Source organism: Papaver somniferum, chromosome 5, assembly GCF_003573695.1.
Source record: "Papaver somniferum cultivar HN1 chromosome 5, ASM357369v1, whole genome shotgun sequence".
Taxonomy (NCBI): Eukaryota; Viridiplantae; Streptophyta; class Magnoliopsida; order Ranunculales; family Papaveraceae; genus Papaver; species Papaver somniferum.
Genome location: NC_039362.1, coordinates 42,499,033 through 42,517,436, shown reverse-complemented (window position 1 = coordinate 42,517,436; position 18,404 = coordinate 42,499,033). Strand labels below are relative to the sequence as shown.

General features: G+C 35.3%; 2 protein-coding genes across 3 annotated transcripts; both read right to left on the bottom strand.

The window, feature by feature from the left end:
- Positions 1 to 1,323: 1,323 nt before the first annotated feature.
- Positions 1,324 to 3,921, bottom strand: LOC113277388 (protein trichome birefringence-like 2). Its single transcript, XM_026526502.1, has 5 exons — positions 2,955 to 3,921; positions 2,672 to 2,849; positions 2,349 to 2,557; positions 2,095 to 2,253; positions 1,324 to 1,999 (listed from the first exon to the last, which is right to left on the bottom strand). The coding sequence occupies exons 1-5, from the start codon at positions 3,689 to 3,691 to the stop codon at positions 1,639 to 1,641; spliced, it is 1,644 nt and encodes a 547-aa protein (XP_026382287.1). The 5' UTR covers positions 3,692 to 3,921; the 3' UTR covers positions 1,324 to 1,638.
- A 6,388-nt stretch (positions 3,922 to 10,309) lies between these two features.
- LOC113277386 (protein trichome birefringence-like 2) lies at positions 10,310 to 13,869 on the bottom strand. 2 transcript variants are annotated; one of them, XM_026526500.1, is made up of 6 exons: positions 13,181 to 13,869; positions 12,881 to 13,070; positions 12,718 to 12,781; positions 11,112 to 11,253; positions 10,873 to 11,031; positions 10,310 to 10,734 (listed from the first exon to the last, which is right to left on the bottom strand). In XM_026526500.1, exons 1-6 carry the CDS (start codon positions 13,459 to 13,461, stop codon positions 10,680 to 10,682), a joined length of 891 nt encoding a protein of 296 aa, XP_026382285.1. In that variant the 5' UTR covers positions 13,462 to 13,869; the 3' UTR covers positions 10,310 to 10,679. The 2 variants fall into 2 exon arrangements, with proteins under 2 accessions (XP_026382285.1, XP_026382286.1); XM_026526501.1 differs by lacking the exon at positions 10,310 to 10,734 and having other exon boundaries at positions 10,917 to 10,987.
- Between the last annotated feature and the right edge of the window lie 4,535 nt (positions 13,870 to 18,404).

Genomic DNA, 18,404 nt, shown 5'->3' with positions numbered 1-18,404 from the left:
TACACTCACATAGATAAAATGGTTCAGTCTTCACATACCTCGTTGTTGATGAGGTTATACAAATGTCTTTGTTTGACCTCCAGACTTCAATCTTCGAGGGTTATTCAGTGATGTTTGATAGTCAACTACCATACGTTAATCCTAGTCCGAGATTGACTGAAGTAGACTAAAAATCAAGATATATTTGTGTATCTAACATTCATAACAAGCTTGAGATAACAAAATTTGCGAGTTCGACCAAACCATGCTCTAACATGAAAATTGTGATAACTGTGAGGAGGATTATGATGAAGTTTATGAAGATGATAGACAAGAAGATGATGATGGTGATGATTTTGATGATACATAGTAATTCTTTTGGTTCTGACCAACTGATAACAACAGTACTGATAAGGATGGTGAAAAAGATGATGATGAAGATGATTGGCCATACAAAAATGTGCTCGCTTTATAAAACCGTCTCTTCAGATGAAGAACTTATAACTAACGTCTGAAATGGGCCGAGAATATTACCATTGCGTCAATTTGGCTATTCTAGTTACTAGTATAAAATATCATAAAAGCTAAATCTAAAAGCTAAATATGACATAACATTTTTAGCTTTTTAATTTGCATGAATTTGGATGCTCTTAAGGGTATCTTAGTCGTTGAGAAAAGATTAAAAGTTATTTGTCCAAAAAAAATTAACTTACTATCCTTATATTACACAAAATTTAGTGGAATTAGCTCCTCGTTCCTACTCGGTTGGGGAGCTGGGAGCAAGGAGCAATGAGTTCGGACTTAAGAATTGCCAAAACTCGACCTGATACAGTGACTATTGCTATTCATGAGTTGTGACTTTTACCTAATTAAAACTAAAATTTTAACACTATCATGTTAAGTGTGTAACATTGTTATAGTGAACCTATTAATCATGTTTTTAGAAGTTTTTACATTTGATAATTCTCATCAGAGGGGTTATCAATTTTTTTTCCTGATTTGGTGCATGCATGGCCAACTCGGAAAAATCACCAACTCGTTTTACTCAAAAATGGGTATAAATCGGTAAAATCTGCCGCTTTAATCGCGAAAAAATCGGAAATATCATGAAATCGAAAATCACATCGGTCATATAGCGAGTAACGGTTACTCGTCGAATAATCGGCCTTGGATAAGGATTCCGACTATTGCACAAAATATAATTTACTTCATTATGGAATAACACTATCCACAAACGTCAAAACCTAGCCTATTTGAGTTCTGAAAATCTTGAATTTTTTTTTCATGTAATTGGCTAGGGTTAAACCTACCAACATAGCAGACTCTAAAAGACATTTTAAAACATATCGGAAAACTAGGAGTTACTTCGTAATAACCATACTTTATCTCATTATATAGCTGCAAGAGGAAAAATAAAGAAAAAATCACCAGCAATATGCCTTGCCTGCATATACACACCGATCCATCTTGATCCTGTAATGATGGAAACTAAAACAGGCCTAATTGTGGATCCCTATCGATACTGTAGTAAAGCCCATTGGGGCGTACTGTAGGAAAAAGGTTGTCACACTACAGAAGTGGCAGTGGCAAAGCAAATGTTGTAGGATTATGCAGCAAGAATCAATCTATTTTCAATTGGGGTTCCATTTGTTTTTGAGGTTAAGTTTCGGTTTTGCGGTGGCCAAAAGATCCTTTACCGGCCTTCAATAAAGATACATACAACAACTTATTCCATGTATCAGGCACACCAGGCAAGCACCAATGAATACAATCTTGATGATTAAGGGCTTCATTCTTCTCTTCAGCAGTTTTCAAATCTTTGCCATACACTGAAGGGTGTGCATCGGCTCGATAGTAAGATAGCTTACTAATATTCAGAAATAAAACAGGAGTCGTCATTTGTCTTAGAGCATCATTTAGTATTTTCACTTGCGACGGGTACATCTCTTTGTATTTTTCATTACTCATGATTGGCTCCGTCTCTCTGTTGCATTTTCCACCTGTGTTCCATTTCCCGCCTCTGCATTACACATAATGACCAACTATACATAAGTTATTCAACAACAAGACGGTGAGCTGAGAGAGTGATATTGAAGGTTGGATTAGCACACTTACACATAATGGGGAATCGAATATCCTCTAAAAACGATTTGGGTTCTATTAGAATCAATGTTCTTGTCAATCCATCTCCTCCATGTTGTAAGACCTTTCTTATATGCTTCAAATATACTAAGTTTAGGGTACACGTAATTACCATCCTGAAAGTAGTTTATTCTGCAGCAATCGGTGTTTTTGTAAGGCACGACATTTTCATCATCATCACATATATATACAAAAATTAAAGTATGTTATTTTTGCATGTTGCTTACCCGTTATTGGTTTTAGAACCAGTCCACCAATGCATCGAATCAAAAACTATAACATCAGCATCATGATACATTAATGATGCAACCTCGTCAATCAAATCCAACCTTAGAGTTTCAGTCCCTGGTGTTACCATTTTGTTTTTACGAGTATTTCTTTTTGTCTCATCCACAAGAAACGCAGACCAGACAAATGCTACTGTACAGTTGTAGTCCTAAAGTTTAAAATTCAAGCATATGGTTAGTTTTTCTTAATCAACAAATGTGCATAGTTAGGATATCATATCCTCATCACAATGCTAAAAAAAAAACACAGTACGAGTACTTACTTCAAATCTCATAGCGTATCCATCAGTCTTAGGGATCCTGAAAACTCTGCTCTTATCTGGAATGACAGTCCAAAGTATGCACAACATAGACACGAACATATTCCTGTTCAATGAATCACCAACATATACCAATTTTTTCCCTCTCAGTCTCTCCAGAAAATCAGTTGCATTAAGGATGCTGCGCACACACAAAAAGCCATCCGTTAGAAGTCAAATATGCCCTTCTTCAAAATATAAACAGGTAGCTCACTGTTTACTAGTATTGGCTAGCACTGACTTTTACCTGGGTATATTGTTACACCTTGCATTTGTTTGCTTAGATTGCCATTGCCATTGCCACTGGAGGAACTGATCATCAGGTCTTCCATTGTGGTAACAAGCAAAGGTTTGGTCGACAAAAGGACAAGAACCAGGAGGATAATATGGTTGGCTTTCGACGTCCCTAACCCATTCACCTTCAAAAATATCGCAATCGCCATCAGAAGAATCACAACTCTTTTCTTGTTTCTTGGCATCATTTAGTCTACTAGTACTACTACTACTACTACCAGAAAAGTTGCTTGCCCTTGCAATAGAATTATCATTTGTATTGACAGATTCTCCACCAGGTAGATCAGCCAAAACAAGACTTGATTTATTAAAACTCTTTTTACTGCGCTTCGTTTTACTTTGATGATTACTAGGGGAGTTTTTGAGCACCTCGAGAGGAGAAGAGGAAGCAGAATTAGTAGTAGTAGCAGCTACACTAGTAGTCGTGGTACCATTACTTGAAGTATTAGAATGCCTATGCCCAAAAGAAGGTATATGAAAATATATGTTAGCACTGTTCTGAAGCATGGGATTCATTAACGATAGGGAAATTGAAGGGAACATGAATATGATAGTTGTAAGAAGAAGTATTGAAGCTCCAAGAACGAAACCAAAGCCAAAAAGCGTTAATGATCCTTGTATTTTCAGGCGATTGTGAGAGGATACCCCTAACAAGCGACATAACTTCTCCAAACTCCTAAGCTTTCTCATGAATGGTTTTTAAGCTGCAGCTGGTAATATAAAGATGGATTGCCTATATTTGGTAAGAGTACAGAGAATTAATTGTATTTGTTCGCAGTACTCTTAATCACTTGATATATGAAAAATCAAATGCTCAGGAAGACACCAAGAAAGAGGCCTCATTCATCAATGAATACTTGGTCTCTTATCGGTATACTAACACATTATTGGTCGAATCAAAATGATTAATCAAGCAAATGATTTTTCTAACCCAAGTTGAAATTAGTCATAAATGGATAATTATAAATCATCGGTACTAATACCACCACTACGCTGCATTTATTGTGATTATAATTATGGATCACTTCTGTTATTAGTAAAATTAAGCTGGAATTCAAATAATAGAGAGAATCAAATGTCAGACAGGACCGCATAAAACCAAAAATATGTTCAAGAGGCCAATTTTGAATATTCAGCTGCCAGTCATTTTACCGTGTTATAATCGAAAACTAGAAAAACTAACTAAATCGAATCTTCCAGCGTTGAATTATGTATCCTCGGTGTGATAGGGTGTCTGTTCTTAATTAGTTATTACATTTTGTCTATTCGTGAATGAAGTTTTTTCGATTAAAATATAAATGGTAGGTAAAGTGTCTCAGAAGTAGACCTCATGATTTCTACATTATAAAAACACCAAAAATGCATATTTTATTTATGTATATTAGTGAGAAAATTGCATTCTTTTCGTTTTCAATTGTTGTGACTTAACTAGCGAGTAGCAGCAGCCTCAGACCAAAAATAATTTAGGGTCTTTTGGTGATTGTTACTTATCAACTAACTAATAATTAAAGAGAATAACATTGTGCATTTGTAATGTTTGCAAATTGGGATGCACTTAATTTTACGACTAACAGGAGTCTCAATCTCAGTGGCGGAGTCAGATATTATGAACGAGGGGTTTAAATTTTCTTTTATAAAACATTAGTCTTTTGTAGTATAAAAGATATGGAAAAATAACGAGAAGGATTCTATATTGATCAGAGTTCTATTGGTTACATGGATATAATGCATATATATATACACGGAGAGGGGAAACCAAAAGACATCCGTTTTTGGACCGCACATCTATGGGCATGGGCCCTGTAACACTCTCCCTTGTGCGGTTCAATAACAAAACTTTATACATACTGCTTCACGTATAGTGTCTTGAATGTAGTTCTTCATATGTCGTTCTCTCCTTGATGACTTGTGATGAAATCAGTTGCCTTACTAAAACTTTGACAAGGAAAAACCCAGTGGGATAAAACCTTGGTACAACTCTTCACATGTAGTACTTCACATATTGTCTCGTATTTTACATGTAGTTCATCACATGCAATGCGATCTTCAAAGATCGATGAGTCTAAGTTAATTGCCTCATTAAAACTTCGTCAGGAAAACCCAGAGGGACAAAACCTGAACTAAAGAAAAAGATTACAATATTAAGAAAACTTAGAACATAGTTGGACTCGAATATGTTGCCTCATCAAAACCTTGACAAGGAAAAACCCAGTGGGATAAAACCTTGACGAAGGGAAAAAAAAGTACAACGTGACAGATGTAAGTAAAGGTGATCGACTGCAGATGATCACTTTGCTCCGTTGAAGTTGACTACTTGCTTCACAACTCTTAAGGAAGAAAATCCTCGTGGGAAAGACAATAACCTTAGATGGGAAATTACATTCCCGGTGTTTGTTGTTGTCTCATTAAAAATATTCCAAAAATGCATATTTTATTTATGTATATTAGTGAGAAAATTGCATTCTTTTCGTTTTCAATTGTTGTAACTTAACTAGCGAGTAGCAGTAGCCTCAGACCAAAAATAATTTAGGATCTTTTGGTGATTGTTACTTATCGACTAACTAATAATTAAAGAGAATAACGTTCTGCATTTGTAATGTATGCGATTTGCGATGGACTTAATTGGACGACTAAAAGAAGTCCCTATCTCAGTGCCGGAGCCGGATATTATGAATGAGGGGTTTAAATTTTCTTTTATAAAACATTAGTGTTTTGTAGTATAAAAGATGGGAAAGAGAACGAGAAGGATTCTATATTGATCAGAGTTATATTGGTTACATGGATATAATGCATATATATACACGAAGAGGGGAAACCAAAAGTCATCCGTTTTTTGACCACACATCTATGGGCATGGGCCCTGTAACACTCCCCCTTGTGCGGTTCAATAACAAAACTTTATACATACTGCTTCACGTATAGTGCCTTGAATGTAGTTCTTCATATGTCGTTCTCTCCTTGATGACTTGTGATGAAATCAGTTGCCTTACTAAAACTTTGACAAGGAAAAACCCAGTGGGATAAAACCTTGGTACAACTCTTCACATGTAGTACTTCACATATTTTCTCGTACTTTACATGTATTTCATCACATGCAATTCGATCTTCAAAGATCAATGAGTCTAAGTTAATTGCCTCATTAAAACTTTGTCAGGAAAACCAAGAGGGACAAAACCTGAACTAAAGAAAAAGAGTACAATTAAGAAAACTTGGAACATAGTTGGACTCGAATATGTTGCCTCATCAAAATCTTGACAAAGAAAAACCCAGTGGGATAAAACCTTGACGAAAGGAAAAGAGTACAACGTGACAGATGTAAGTAAAGGTGATCCGCTGCAGATGATCACTTTGCTCCGTTGAAGTTGACTAGTTGCTTCACAACTCTTAAGGCAGAAAATCCTCGTGGGAAAGACAATAGCCTTAGATGGGAAATTACAATCCCGGTATTTGTTGTTGTCTCATTAAAAATATTCCAAAAATGCATATTTTATTTATCTATATTAGTGAGAAATCGTTTTCAATTGTTGTAACTTAACTAGCGAGTAGCAGCAGCCTTATACCAAAAATAATTTAGGGTCTTTTAGTGATTGTTACTTATAGACTAACTAATAATTAAAGAGAATAACGTTCTGCATTTGTAATGTTTGCGAATTGCGATGGACTTAATTGGACGACTAAAAGAAGTCCCTATCTCAGTGGCGGAGCCAGATATTATGGATGAGGGGGTTTAAATTTTCTTTTATAAAACATTAGTGGACTAAATATAAGAATTGTGCGGACTAAATGTAAAATATATGATAAAAATAAGGGTGTTTATATGGTTTTAATGTTTTTTTTTTTGGGTGGAGGTTAAAGCCAGGGTTAGTCATTCACACCAAATATAAAGAATTAAAGATCATTTTTATGCCAATTTCCATTCATTATGCCTTAAGAAAATTTCTAAAAGTTTAATTGATTTTTAAATATTTTTGAGTTTACCGTTTGATCTGGAAAACGACCCAAAATCGATTAAACATGGAAAAGAAGAAAGCACATCGGGTCAAGCACGAGTCAACCCATCTCATAACTGAGATTTAGTCGTAGCTAATTCATCAAAATTGATCCCCTATGAGGATCATTCAATCCTCCTGTAACTCTTTATTCTTCTCCAGCCAACTCTTTCTTTCTTCTCTGAAACCGATAAGAGGAACCTACAAATCCTAAAGGCTAGATGCTCAGATTTGTTCTCATTCACTCATCTTAGTCCTATCTACCTCTTATTGTGTTGATTTTTATTTTTAATTTGATAGATTTAGAGCTTTCTACCTTTGTCTGTTCTTCCATCCTCGTTCCTAGTTCCTGCTGGTTTTCTTTTGGATTCGATTTATCTCTTGTTATTTCAAATCTTCGATTACATCAAAATTTATAATTTTTAATCTTTTTTTAATTAATTTCTCAGTCATTTTACTTTTTGGGTTTGTTATTTGGGGATCTTGTTTCAAAACTTTGTTGTTTGATCTTATTTTGCTTTGTAAACTCATGATGGGGTTTAATTTCACTGGAATGCTTGTTTCCAAATGAACACCGACTTCAGCAAGAAAAAAATAAGCATCAAACTCTCCAATATCAGCACCAGTGAGAACAAAAACAACATAAACAGTAGCAATAGCAGCAACAAAAACAACAACAACATTAACAGTGGCCACACCAATTACTAAGACTCGGGCACCGTTTCAGATCGTTTTATACTGGTTCATTTTATTTTAGATTGTCAGAAACCGATTCAAACCGAGTTTCTTATTACCTCTACTTTAATTTTATTTTATTTTGTTATTGTAGCTATTTTAGCATGGAAAAACTTAATGGATCGATGGATTAGCTGCTAATCCTAACTTCTCTGCCTTGTGCAGTGTTGTTCAACTGTTTGATGTTGTCTTCTACAACCCGAACATGACTATTTTACTTAGTTACGAAAAACCTTAAGAAATGGATATCTCACTTATTGAACCTAACATCTCTTTCTTGTTATGTTAAATTATTTGGTATTGCCTTTCACAATCCAAAGATATGGCCATTTAACCCAGTTTCAATTGCCAATTTTTGGCATTTGATGGTTTTGATGATTTTAACAGTTGAATTCTCTGATCTGTGCAGAGTCTTGAGTGTTTAAAATGGTACTTTAAGTCTTGAATATGTTGTCTTTGAATACGTTGTAATGGTTTTAATCTCAAAAATCATTCATGTAACAATTTTAATGCAAGAGGTATGCCTCTTATTCGACTAAAATAAAATTCTTATTTAATTATCTTTCAAGCACTTCTTCACGTAAAGTAGTGCTTGGTAATCTTTATTGCACATCATATGGTCCTCGTTTAAGAAAAAAACAGCATACACAACAGAATAATAGCCGTTTGGAATGAAAATCTAAAGTATATGACTAGACAATCAGTTGTCCAACCAAATTTACAAGAATTTATTTGATAACTTCTAAACATTAGTTTTCTTTCATCGTTCATTTCATTTTATATAATTTAAAATTGTTCACCATACGACACATTGTCAGCAGTTTAATGTCACTCTTTCACTTTGTCCATAATAGCAAAACACACTACCATTTACTTTTCTTCATCCATTTTGAATAAGATATTGCAAAAAACACACGACCCATACCCATTGCTCTTAACGTGACCTTAACTTGGTCTTACAACCCCCACCTAATCCTAAAAGTGGAATTTTAAGGTAAATCACGCTGGACTATGTATTGCCTGCCACTTTTATTTAGGGGAGAGACTTGGGTTGGGGCAACCCACCCAATCCATGACCAATCCAAACGTTGACCGATATGTATAATGTAAATGCTTTGGGAAAGCTTGGGACATGATGATAGGTACAATTTTTTTCCATCTATACCCTAGATGAAAGTCTTGATACATTAATTATTATTGCTACATCCAAAATAAAAACTTATAGTTCCAAGATAATATGTAAGAGTGTTGTACGAAGTTCTACGGAAAAATATAAAAACCCTCAAATATTATGGAGCTAATAAAATTCCAAACATTCATCTAAAATGGAACAGAAGGAGTATAAAACTATTCTTGTAATTGTCATTATCATTTATTTATAATAATTTTAATTAAGCACTATCTTCAAATCAAATCTAAAAGAAAATCTTAATTATACTAAATAAATATGAAAAATAAATTATATTAGTGTAAACAATCAAATTATTTGGGAATTTAGAGTAAATGGAGTAATTTAATCTAGTTATTAAAAAATCTAATTATCACAATAGATTGAAATAATGGGATTTTATAGACGGAAAAGTAATTCATAGACCTCAATTCAGTTATAATATTATAATGCCCAACATTATTAAGTTAGCTACGACCACGCCCAAAATATGATACCCCTATAACCGAAAAACCTGAGGTTGCACGAGTTCGATGGAAAATCTGTGCAAAATACCTCTAACTCGAATCTGACTAGGCCGAGCCGTTTAGCCCACCAACCAACCCAAATTCCATCCCTAGTTGTACTCATATTTGCATGTGCACCACTCGTGCTATATGCTCTAATAGCGATAAAAGAAAAAAAAATTGTCCCTTAGGGTTACATTTTTTTTTTTTGCTAATCTTGGCTTCAAGCTAAGCTGATGATGAAGCTTTGTGGCATCTCTCTAGCCTTAGCTATACGGTCTATGTTATTAAAGGCGATAGGCGCCTTAGGCAGAAAGTAGGCGCCTTTACGGTGTATGTTTTTAAAGGCGGTAGGCGCCCTAGGCGAAAAGCGAGAGCCTCACTAGTAAGGCGCCCAAAACGCGAAAGGCGGGGAGCCACTATCCTGGATTTTTTTTTTCTCTTTTGGTCACCTTGGGCGCTTTAGGTGCGTCTAGCTAGCTAGCTAGGCGAGGCAAAGCGAGGTGCTTGGTGCCTCGCCTAGCATATCACACAACATAGCTTACATAATACACAGTATGTATATTCAGCATCTCAGTCAAAAAGATAAGTTCCATATCCTTTAAGCGCTAATTACTTACCATCTCTAATAGTTACAATTTTTTTTAGTTAATAATAGCAGTGAAATACTCCTTCGTTACTTTTTAATAGGCCAGTTTATATATATAAATATTTCAAAAAAATAGGCCAGTTTCTTAATTGGGAAAGTCAAATGTTACTTTAATTTTCTGGGACCACTTTTCTTTTAACTTCTTTTGATGACAAGTGTTATGTGGACCATTTCACTTATTTTTTTGGCTGACAAGTGTCATTGGGGACCATTTCACTTCACTTCTTTTATTGACAAGTGTCTAGAGGACCACTTTCAATAATTAGTTCTCTTAATTTTCTTAATTTTTTTAAAAAAAGAAACTGGCCTATTAAAAAGTAAGAGAGGAATAGTTCTTAGAAATATTGTGTGCCAAAAGACCCTTTACCAGCTTTCAAGAGAGAAGCATACAACAACTCATTCCATGTATCAGGCACACCAGGCAAGCACCAATGAACACAATCTTGATGATCAAGAGCTATAATCCTCTCTTGAGCCGTAAAATTCTTTCCATACACCGAAGGGTGTGCATCGGTTCGGTAATATGTTAGTTTACTGACATTCAGATATAAAACAGGTGTCTTCATTCGTCTAAGAGCCTTTTCTAATACTTTCACCTGTGCAGGTGATCTCTCTATGTATGTCTCGTCACTCATGATCGGCTCTGTTTCCTTATTGCATTTCCCCCAGTGTTCCATCTCACTCCTCTACAAAATTAACAAAAATTATTGATACATTTAAAGAGTGAGATTAGGCTTTGTGCACATTTCAATAATAATAGGAAATCTATAAGTACTAGAAATAAAAGAAAACTAAAATATAAATATAATTAACTGTTCTCATACCTGTAATGAGAAACTGAATACCCTCTGAATACAATCTGGGTTTTGTTAGGATCAATGTTGTTGTCAATCCATTTGCCCCAAGTAGTAACACCTTTCTTGTATGCTTTTATCATATCTAGTTTTGGGTACAAGTAATTACCTTCATGAAAATAGTTTTTCCTACAATTTTAAAACTAGCATTGGTAAGGCACATTATATATTCACGTTACAATCTAGAAGTGTTATTACATATTACTGACCCATTATTAGTTTTAGGACCAGTCCACCAATGCCATGAATCGAAAACAACAACATCAGAATCACGATATACCGAAGACGCCAGTTGGTCAACCAAATCCAATCTTAATGTCTCGGGCCTGAGATCTATCTTGCTTCTCCGGTTTATCCGAAGGGGAACTTAGGCGCAGGCCCAAAAAAAAAAAAATTCTTACCGCCAGGCCCACAATTAATTTCTGATACAGTCGCACCCATAATTATTTAAAAATATTTAAAATGTACTGAAAGACTCTATTACCCTTCATCGTTTTTGGGCATAATTTTTTTTCTTCTCCGCCGGTTTCTTTCCCTATTCCTCCATTAATCTCTGTAACGGATCTGCAAAGATTTTTTCTCCATCATTTAAAGAAATAAATCATTTAAAATCGATGATTCAAAGAAGTAAATCATTTTTGACTAAACCCTAGAATACATTTCAACAAAAATGGATGAAACAGACGAAGAAGAAAAAATCAAGTAGAAGAAACAGAAAAAAAGTTATGCAGCTAAATTTTCCTTTATATTGTCTTATGCACTAAACAAAATGATGCAGAAGACATTATGCACGTGCATAAAAATCCATAAATCAGAAAAGTGAAAAAAGTAATGCATAAGACAATATGCAGCTAAAACAAAATAATGCATAATGTCTTATGCATCTAAAAAAACTGATGCATAACCAGAAAAAGTGAGAAAAGTAATGCATAAGACATTATGCAGCTAAAACAAAATAATGCATAATGTCTTATGCATCTAAAAAAAACTGATGCATAACCAGAAAAGTGAAAAAAAGTAATGCATAAGACATTATGCAGCTAAAACAAAAATAATGCATAATGTATCATGCATCTAAAAAAAACTGATGCATAACCAGAAAAGTGAAAAAGTAATGCATAAGACATTATGCAGCTAAAACAAAATAATGCATAATGTCTTATGCATCTAAACAAAACTGATGCATAACCAGAAAAGTGAAAGAGTAATGCATAAGACATTATGCAGCTAAAACAAAATAATGCATAATGTTTTATGCATCTAAACAAAACTGATGTTATGCATAAGACATTATGCATAACATCTTTAATTCAAATCTAATCATAAATTTCCGATTGAGATCAAAAACATGGAGACAAATAAGGTATGAAAATTTCCAATTCAGTTGATATCGAAATACTGCAACACACTTCTTACCCTTTTCAACTTCAATTTTAATTTCTTTTTACTTCTCGAATAATCAAAGACAACAGAAACCCAAAATCCCCAGATTTAAACCGCAGATTTTGAAACAAAAACCCTAGTTTTATTGAGAAGATTATTCAGAAAAGGATTTGGGAAAAGATTTGACAAAGGGAAAAATCCAAATGTTAAAAACGAAGAATCGGAGTTCACCATTGTTTTCTTCTTGCTTCTCTCTGTTCGTCGCTCGAAGAAAAGGGTAGTTTGGCCTTTTAAAAACTGAGAAGCAGAATTTCATAAATTATGGGTCTGCTACGAATTTTTGACGGGAAAATGGGTGCGTGCCTGAACTTTTCTGTCCGTGGGTTTGACAGTGAAAAAATCTGGGAGAATAGGTCTCCCTGTAATTTTCACTTATCGGATTCGTTTCATTAACCAGAAACGGAGACCACACAAACACTACGGTGCAGTTATAATCCTGAGTTAAAATTCAAGCATAAATAAGCAATTTTATCAGCTGCAAATGGCCAAGATTGAAAAAAATACATACAACGAAAAGGAAGCATGCAAAACTTACATCATATCTTATTGAAAAATCCCCTCTTGACTTAAATTCCCCAGAGGGCCTAAAAACTTTCGTCTTATCTGGAATGACATTCCAAAGGATGCACAGCAGAGAGATAAACATATTTCTATTCAAAGAATCCCCAGCAAATACCAATTTTTTCCCTCTCAATCTCTCAAGAAAATCAGTCGCATTAAGGAAACTGCACCAAAAAAAAAAGAAGCTATAATATATTGTCACGGACATGGCACAGAATGTACGAATTTTTCAATGAGTTTGAAGTTTTAGAAAAAATAGTTGTGGATAGATCACCTGGGGATATTCTTACTATCACATCGTGCATTTGTCTGTTGAGACTGCCATTGCCACTTGAGGAACTGGTCATCCCGTCTTCCATTATTGTAACAAGCAGAATTTTGACCCTCGACAAATGGACAAGAACCAGGAGGATAGTATGGTTGCTTATCGTTGTCCCTTACCCATTCCCCGTCAAAAATATCACAGCTGCCAATGCCATCAGAAGAACCATCGCCATTAGTTTGTACTGTCTCCACTAATACACTATTACTTGTTGGGGGTTTTGTAACCACCATTTCTCTAATTCTCGGAAGATTAACAAAAACACACTCGAGTTCTTTAAACCGCTTTCCATATGATATGTTTCGGTTTCATTATTCCCGGTTTTCGAAAAATTCCGAGCAGAAGAAAAAGAAGTAGAAGCAGTAGCTGTAGCAATAATTGTTGTATTACTAGTAGTAATGGTACTACTTGGGATAGCTGCCAGTATGGAAAAGAAAATTTGAGATTAAGATTATTTTGGAGCATGGGATTCATTAGGCATGGAGATATCCATGGAAACGTGAAGATAATAGTTGTTAGCATAAAGATAGAAGCTCCGACAGCACAACCAAACACAAAGAGGACTACTGATAATCCATTTTTCCTTGGTGAGTGATACGACGGTATCCCGGGTAAGGAACATAATTTCTCTCGAATCTTAAGAGTTCTCATGAATATAAATTTTCTTGTTTGAAAACTAAAAGGATACTATATGCATATAGTGAATTTCTACTTTTCTTGAAAATACTTGGTCTTGATATATGCACATTGAACTGACAGGTTTCAAGAGTGTCATTGATTAGTTGAGAGTAGTTTACCTTAAACATGAATATTATACTCCAAGTTGAAATGCAATAATCCTATAAAATGATATGCATATTAATATCCTTAATTATGGATTACTTTTGATTAGTTAATCAAGCAATGTACGGATCGTGCGTCATGATCATGAAAAGAAAAACAAACATTTGCAGTGAAACATTTTTAAATCCCCCCCGACAGTTTTGCTGCGGTGTAATATTGGATAACTGAAAAATTGCCTCTTCTAATTTAAGCTCAAGTATTCCACTCCCGATGCATTTGGATGCTTCTTTTTCTGTTGATCAACGTCGGTTTACCAATTAATGAAGCGCAACTTGTAGACGTTGATTTATGCGAGAGTTCATAATGACTGCGTATTTTGCGCTGAACAATCTTCGATACTGAAACTGCAGTTTGCAGCAGCTGTATCCAAGTTGGTTTTGTTGGATTAACTTCAACATAGAAGTCACTAACAAGCTGGTTAGGACAAGATTAGGAAATTGATGTAATCCTAAGAGAATTAGAAGTCATGTAGTTCTAAGAAAAGGAAAGACATGTAATAAGGTAATAGGACTAGGAAAAGGAATTCATAGTTCTATATATATGATCACCAAAGTTGTGGTTGATCATATGAGCAAGATTAGAGCTTGTGTTTAGTTTTGAGAGATTTTCTAAACATCAATAAAGAGAGTTATCTTTATATAAGCTAAGTTTCATCTTGCAGTTGCCATTAATTGGTATCAGAGCTTGTTTCTGAGCCATGGAAAGCGAAACCACCATTGTGGGTGCAAAACAGTTCACGCCACCATCAATACAAGTTCCAATCCTCAACGCCACAAACTACACAGTATGGGCCATGAGAATGAAGGTACTGATGAAAATCTACAAGGTGTGGGATACAATTGAACCAGGAACAGATGATGCAGATAAGAACAACATCGTTATAGGTTTACTCTTTCAAGCAATACCAGAATGTCTTGTTCTACAAGTTGGTGAACAGGAAACTTCAAAGAAAATTTGGGATGCAATAAAGGCACGTAATCTCGGAGCTGATCGAGTTAAAGAAGCCCGTCTGCAAACCTTAATGTCTGAATTTGAAAGAGTGAAGATGAAAGACACTGATACTATTGATAGCTTTGCAGGAAAGCTATCAGAGATAGCCTCAAAATCTGCGTCACTTGGACAATCCATTGATGAAGATAAACTGGTAAAGAAGTTTCTGAATAGTTTACCAAGATCCAAGTATATTCATATCATAGATTCTCTCGAACAAGTCTTAAATTTAAAGAAGACTAGCTATGAAGATATAATTGGAAGATTGAAAGCATATGAAGAGAGAATCCTCGATGAAGAAAACAATGGAGAAACTCAAGGAAAACTCTAGTACACAAACTCTTACCAACAAAACTCTGCGAAAGAGGAAGAGGTCGTGGAAGAGGTGGTAGAGTAAACAGAGGCCGAGGAAGGGGAGGAAGGTTTAACTCACAAGATAGAACAACAAGTCAGAATGATCAAAACCAATGGAAAGAAAAGAAGGATAGATCAAAAATTATTTGTTACAGATGTGATAAACCAGGACACTTCTCCTCTGTATGCCCTGAAAGAATACAAAAGATGGAAGAAGCAAACAAGAATGAAACAAGGGAAGCAGATACAGCTCTTTTCATGCACGAAGTTGTATTCTTAAACGAAGGGAAACTAATACCAAAGAACTACGAATCAAAGGATGGAGAATAAGGAATCTGGTATTTAGATAATGGAGCCAGCAATCACATGACTGGTAAGAGACACTACTTTTCTGAACTCAATGAGAAAATCAAAGGACAAGTGAAGTTTGGGGATGGATCTTCTGTAGAAATTGAAGGGAAATGATCAATTCTATTTCAGAGCAAGACCGGAGAACAGAAGCTCGTCACAAACATCTACTTCATCCCAAACTTACAAAGCAACATTCTAAGTTTAGGACTAGCTACAGAAGTTGGATGTGATGTTAGAATGCGACAAGATTATCTAACAGTTCATGACCCAAGTGGAAGACTTTTAGTTAGAGTCTCACACTCACAGAATAGACTCTACAAGATAAGTCTCATGATTGGAAGGCCATTGTGTCTGAATATGAGACTGGAAGATCAGACATGGAAGTGGCACGCAAGGTTAGGACACATAAGCTTTAGAACTTTAAAGGCAATATCTCAGAACAAGATGGTTCGAGGGCTACCACGGATAAACGATGAATCAAGGATCTGTGAATCATGTTTAGTTGGGAAACAAACGCGTCAAGGTTTTCCAAAAGCAACAACATTCAGAGCCTCAAAGCCATTAGAGCTTCTTCATGCTGATTTATGTGGTCCTATTACACTATATACACCACAACAAAACGGAGTGGTGGAGAGGAGAAACAAGACTCTAATGGAGATGACAAGAAGTTCTTTAAAGGATATGCAGGTACCTAATTATCTATGGGGAGAATCTGTACGACACTCCACATACCTAATAAACAGGATACCTACGAAAGCTCTGAAAGACATGACTCCATATGAAAGTTTGCGAAAGAGAAATCCAAACATAGATCATTTAAGAGTGTTTGGTTGCAAAGCATACGCAAAAGTTGATTCTGCAACTCTTAAGAAACTGGATGATCGATCTCAGACGCTTGTGCATCTAGGAATTGAGCCTGGATCCAAAGCTTACAGATTATTCAATCCAACAACGAAAAGAGTAATAGTGAGTCGAGATGTGGTATTCGATGAAAAAGCAAACTGGAACTGGAAAGAAACTAATGATGGATCAAGTAGGGATCCAAGAATGTTTCACATGAGATGGGGTCAAGTAATTGATGAAGGCGAAGGACCCATAATCATCAATACCAATGGAAACAATGATGTTAATCAAGAAGAAGAAGAGAATAATGAAAACACTGAGAATAACGAAGAAGTAGAAGAACAAGAAGAAGAAGAAGAAGAGGAGATCGATGAAATAACTCAACCCATTCCACTGCGAAAATCAACAAGACATATAAAAAAGCCACAATATCTGGAGGATTATGTTCTTCAAGCTGCAGAAGAATGTGAGATTATGCTACTTTCTGTTAATGATGAACCAAGGAATTTTCAGGAAGCAAAGGTCTCGACTAAATGGACACAAACATGTAGAGAAGAAATTATTTCAATCAATAGAAACAAGACTTGGTTTCTAGTTGATAATCCAGGTGGGGTAAAAGTGATTGGTCTTAAGTGGATCTTCAAAATAAAACGGAATGTTGATGGTACTGTCAACAAATATAAGGCAAGACTTGTATCTAAGGGATACGTTCAAGAATCAGGCATAGACTTTGATGAAGTTTTCGCACCAGTTGCTAGACTAGAGACAATTCGTCTCTTAATAGCAGAAGCAGCATCAAACTCATGGGAAATTCACCACTTAGACGTTAAGACAACATTCTTACATGGTGAATTGCGAGAAGATGTGTATGTTGAACAAACAGAAGGTTTTGAAGTAAAAGGACAAGAGCATAAGGTTTATAAGTTATCAAAAGCTCTATATGGTCTAAGACAAGCTTCTTGAGCCAGAAATACAAAGTTAGATCAAATCTTAAAGGGAATGAGATTCATAAAGTGTTCTAAAGAAACTTCTGTATACAGAAGATAAGAAAAGGGAACGATTCTTGTAATTGCAGTCTATGTAGATGATCTATTTTTGACTGGCAACTCCCTTAAGGTGATCAATGAGTTCAAGAGAGAAATGTCATCAAAGTTTGAGATGTCAGACCTCGGAAAACTCACTTATTACCTTGGCATAAAAGTCCATCAAGGAGTAGATGGGATCCAGATTAAACAAGAAGCTTATGCAAGGAGAATTCTGAAAGAAGCAGGACTTGAAACTTGTAATCCAACTAAGATACAAATGGAGTTTGGACTTAAAGTTTCAAAGGCACAAGAAGAAGCAGAGATTGATTCAACGAGTTATAGAAGAAATGTTGGATGCCTAAGATACTTATTACACACAAGACCAGATTTGGCTTTCTCTGTGGGAGTAGCAAGCCGTTATATGCAGAGTCCATGCAAGTCTCATGGTGATGTAATAAAGCAGATATTGAGATATCTTAGAGGAACAATCAGCTGTGAATTGAAGTATGGTCGAGGAGGATTAAAAGGAATTGTTGGGTATAATGACATCAGTCATAATATTGACCAAGATGATGGAAAAGGTACAACTGGTCATATATTTTATCTAGGAGAAGCACCTATTACATGGTGTTCACAGAAGCAAGACACTGTTTCCCTCTCATCCTGTGAAGCTGAGTTTATGGCTGCAACAGAAGCAGCTAAACAATCAATATGGATTCAAGAATTATTGGGTGAAATCAAAGGAAGAGAACCTGAAAAAGTTCTCATCA

Bases quoted from the DNA above. Each gene is read 5' to 3' on its own strand.
- LOC113277388 (XM_026526502.1), bottom strand. From the start codon at position 3,691: ATGAGAAAGCTTAGGAGTTTGGAGAAGTTATGTCGCTTGTTAGGGGTA. The intron at 2,850-2,954 runs GTAAAAGTCAGT...GTGTGTGCGCAG, and splicing joins AGGTGTAACAATATACCCAG to CATCCTTAATGCAACTGATT. The intron at 2,000-2,094 runs GTAAGTGTGCTA...TGTGTAATGCAG, and splicing joins TATTCGATTCCCCATTATGT to AGGCGGGAAATGGAACACAG.
- LOC113277386 (XM_026526500.1), bottom strand. From the start codon at position 13,461: ATGGTGGTTACAAAACCCCCAACAAGTAATAGTGTATTAGTGGAGACA. The intron at 12,782-12,880 runs GTAAGTTTTGCA...ATTTTAACTCAG, and splicing joins ATTTTTCAATAAGATATGAT to GATTATAACTGCACCGTAGT. The intron at 10,735-10,872 runs GTATGAGAACAG...TTAATTTTGTAG, and splicing joins TATTCAGTTTCTCATTACAG to AGGAGTGAGATGGAACACTG.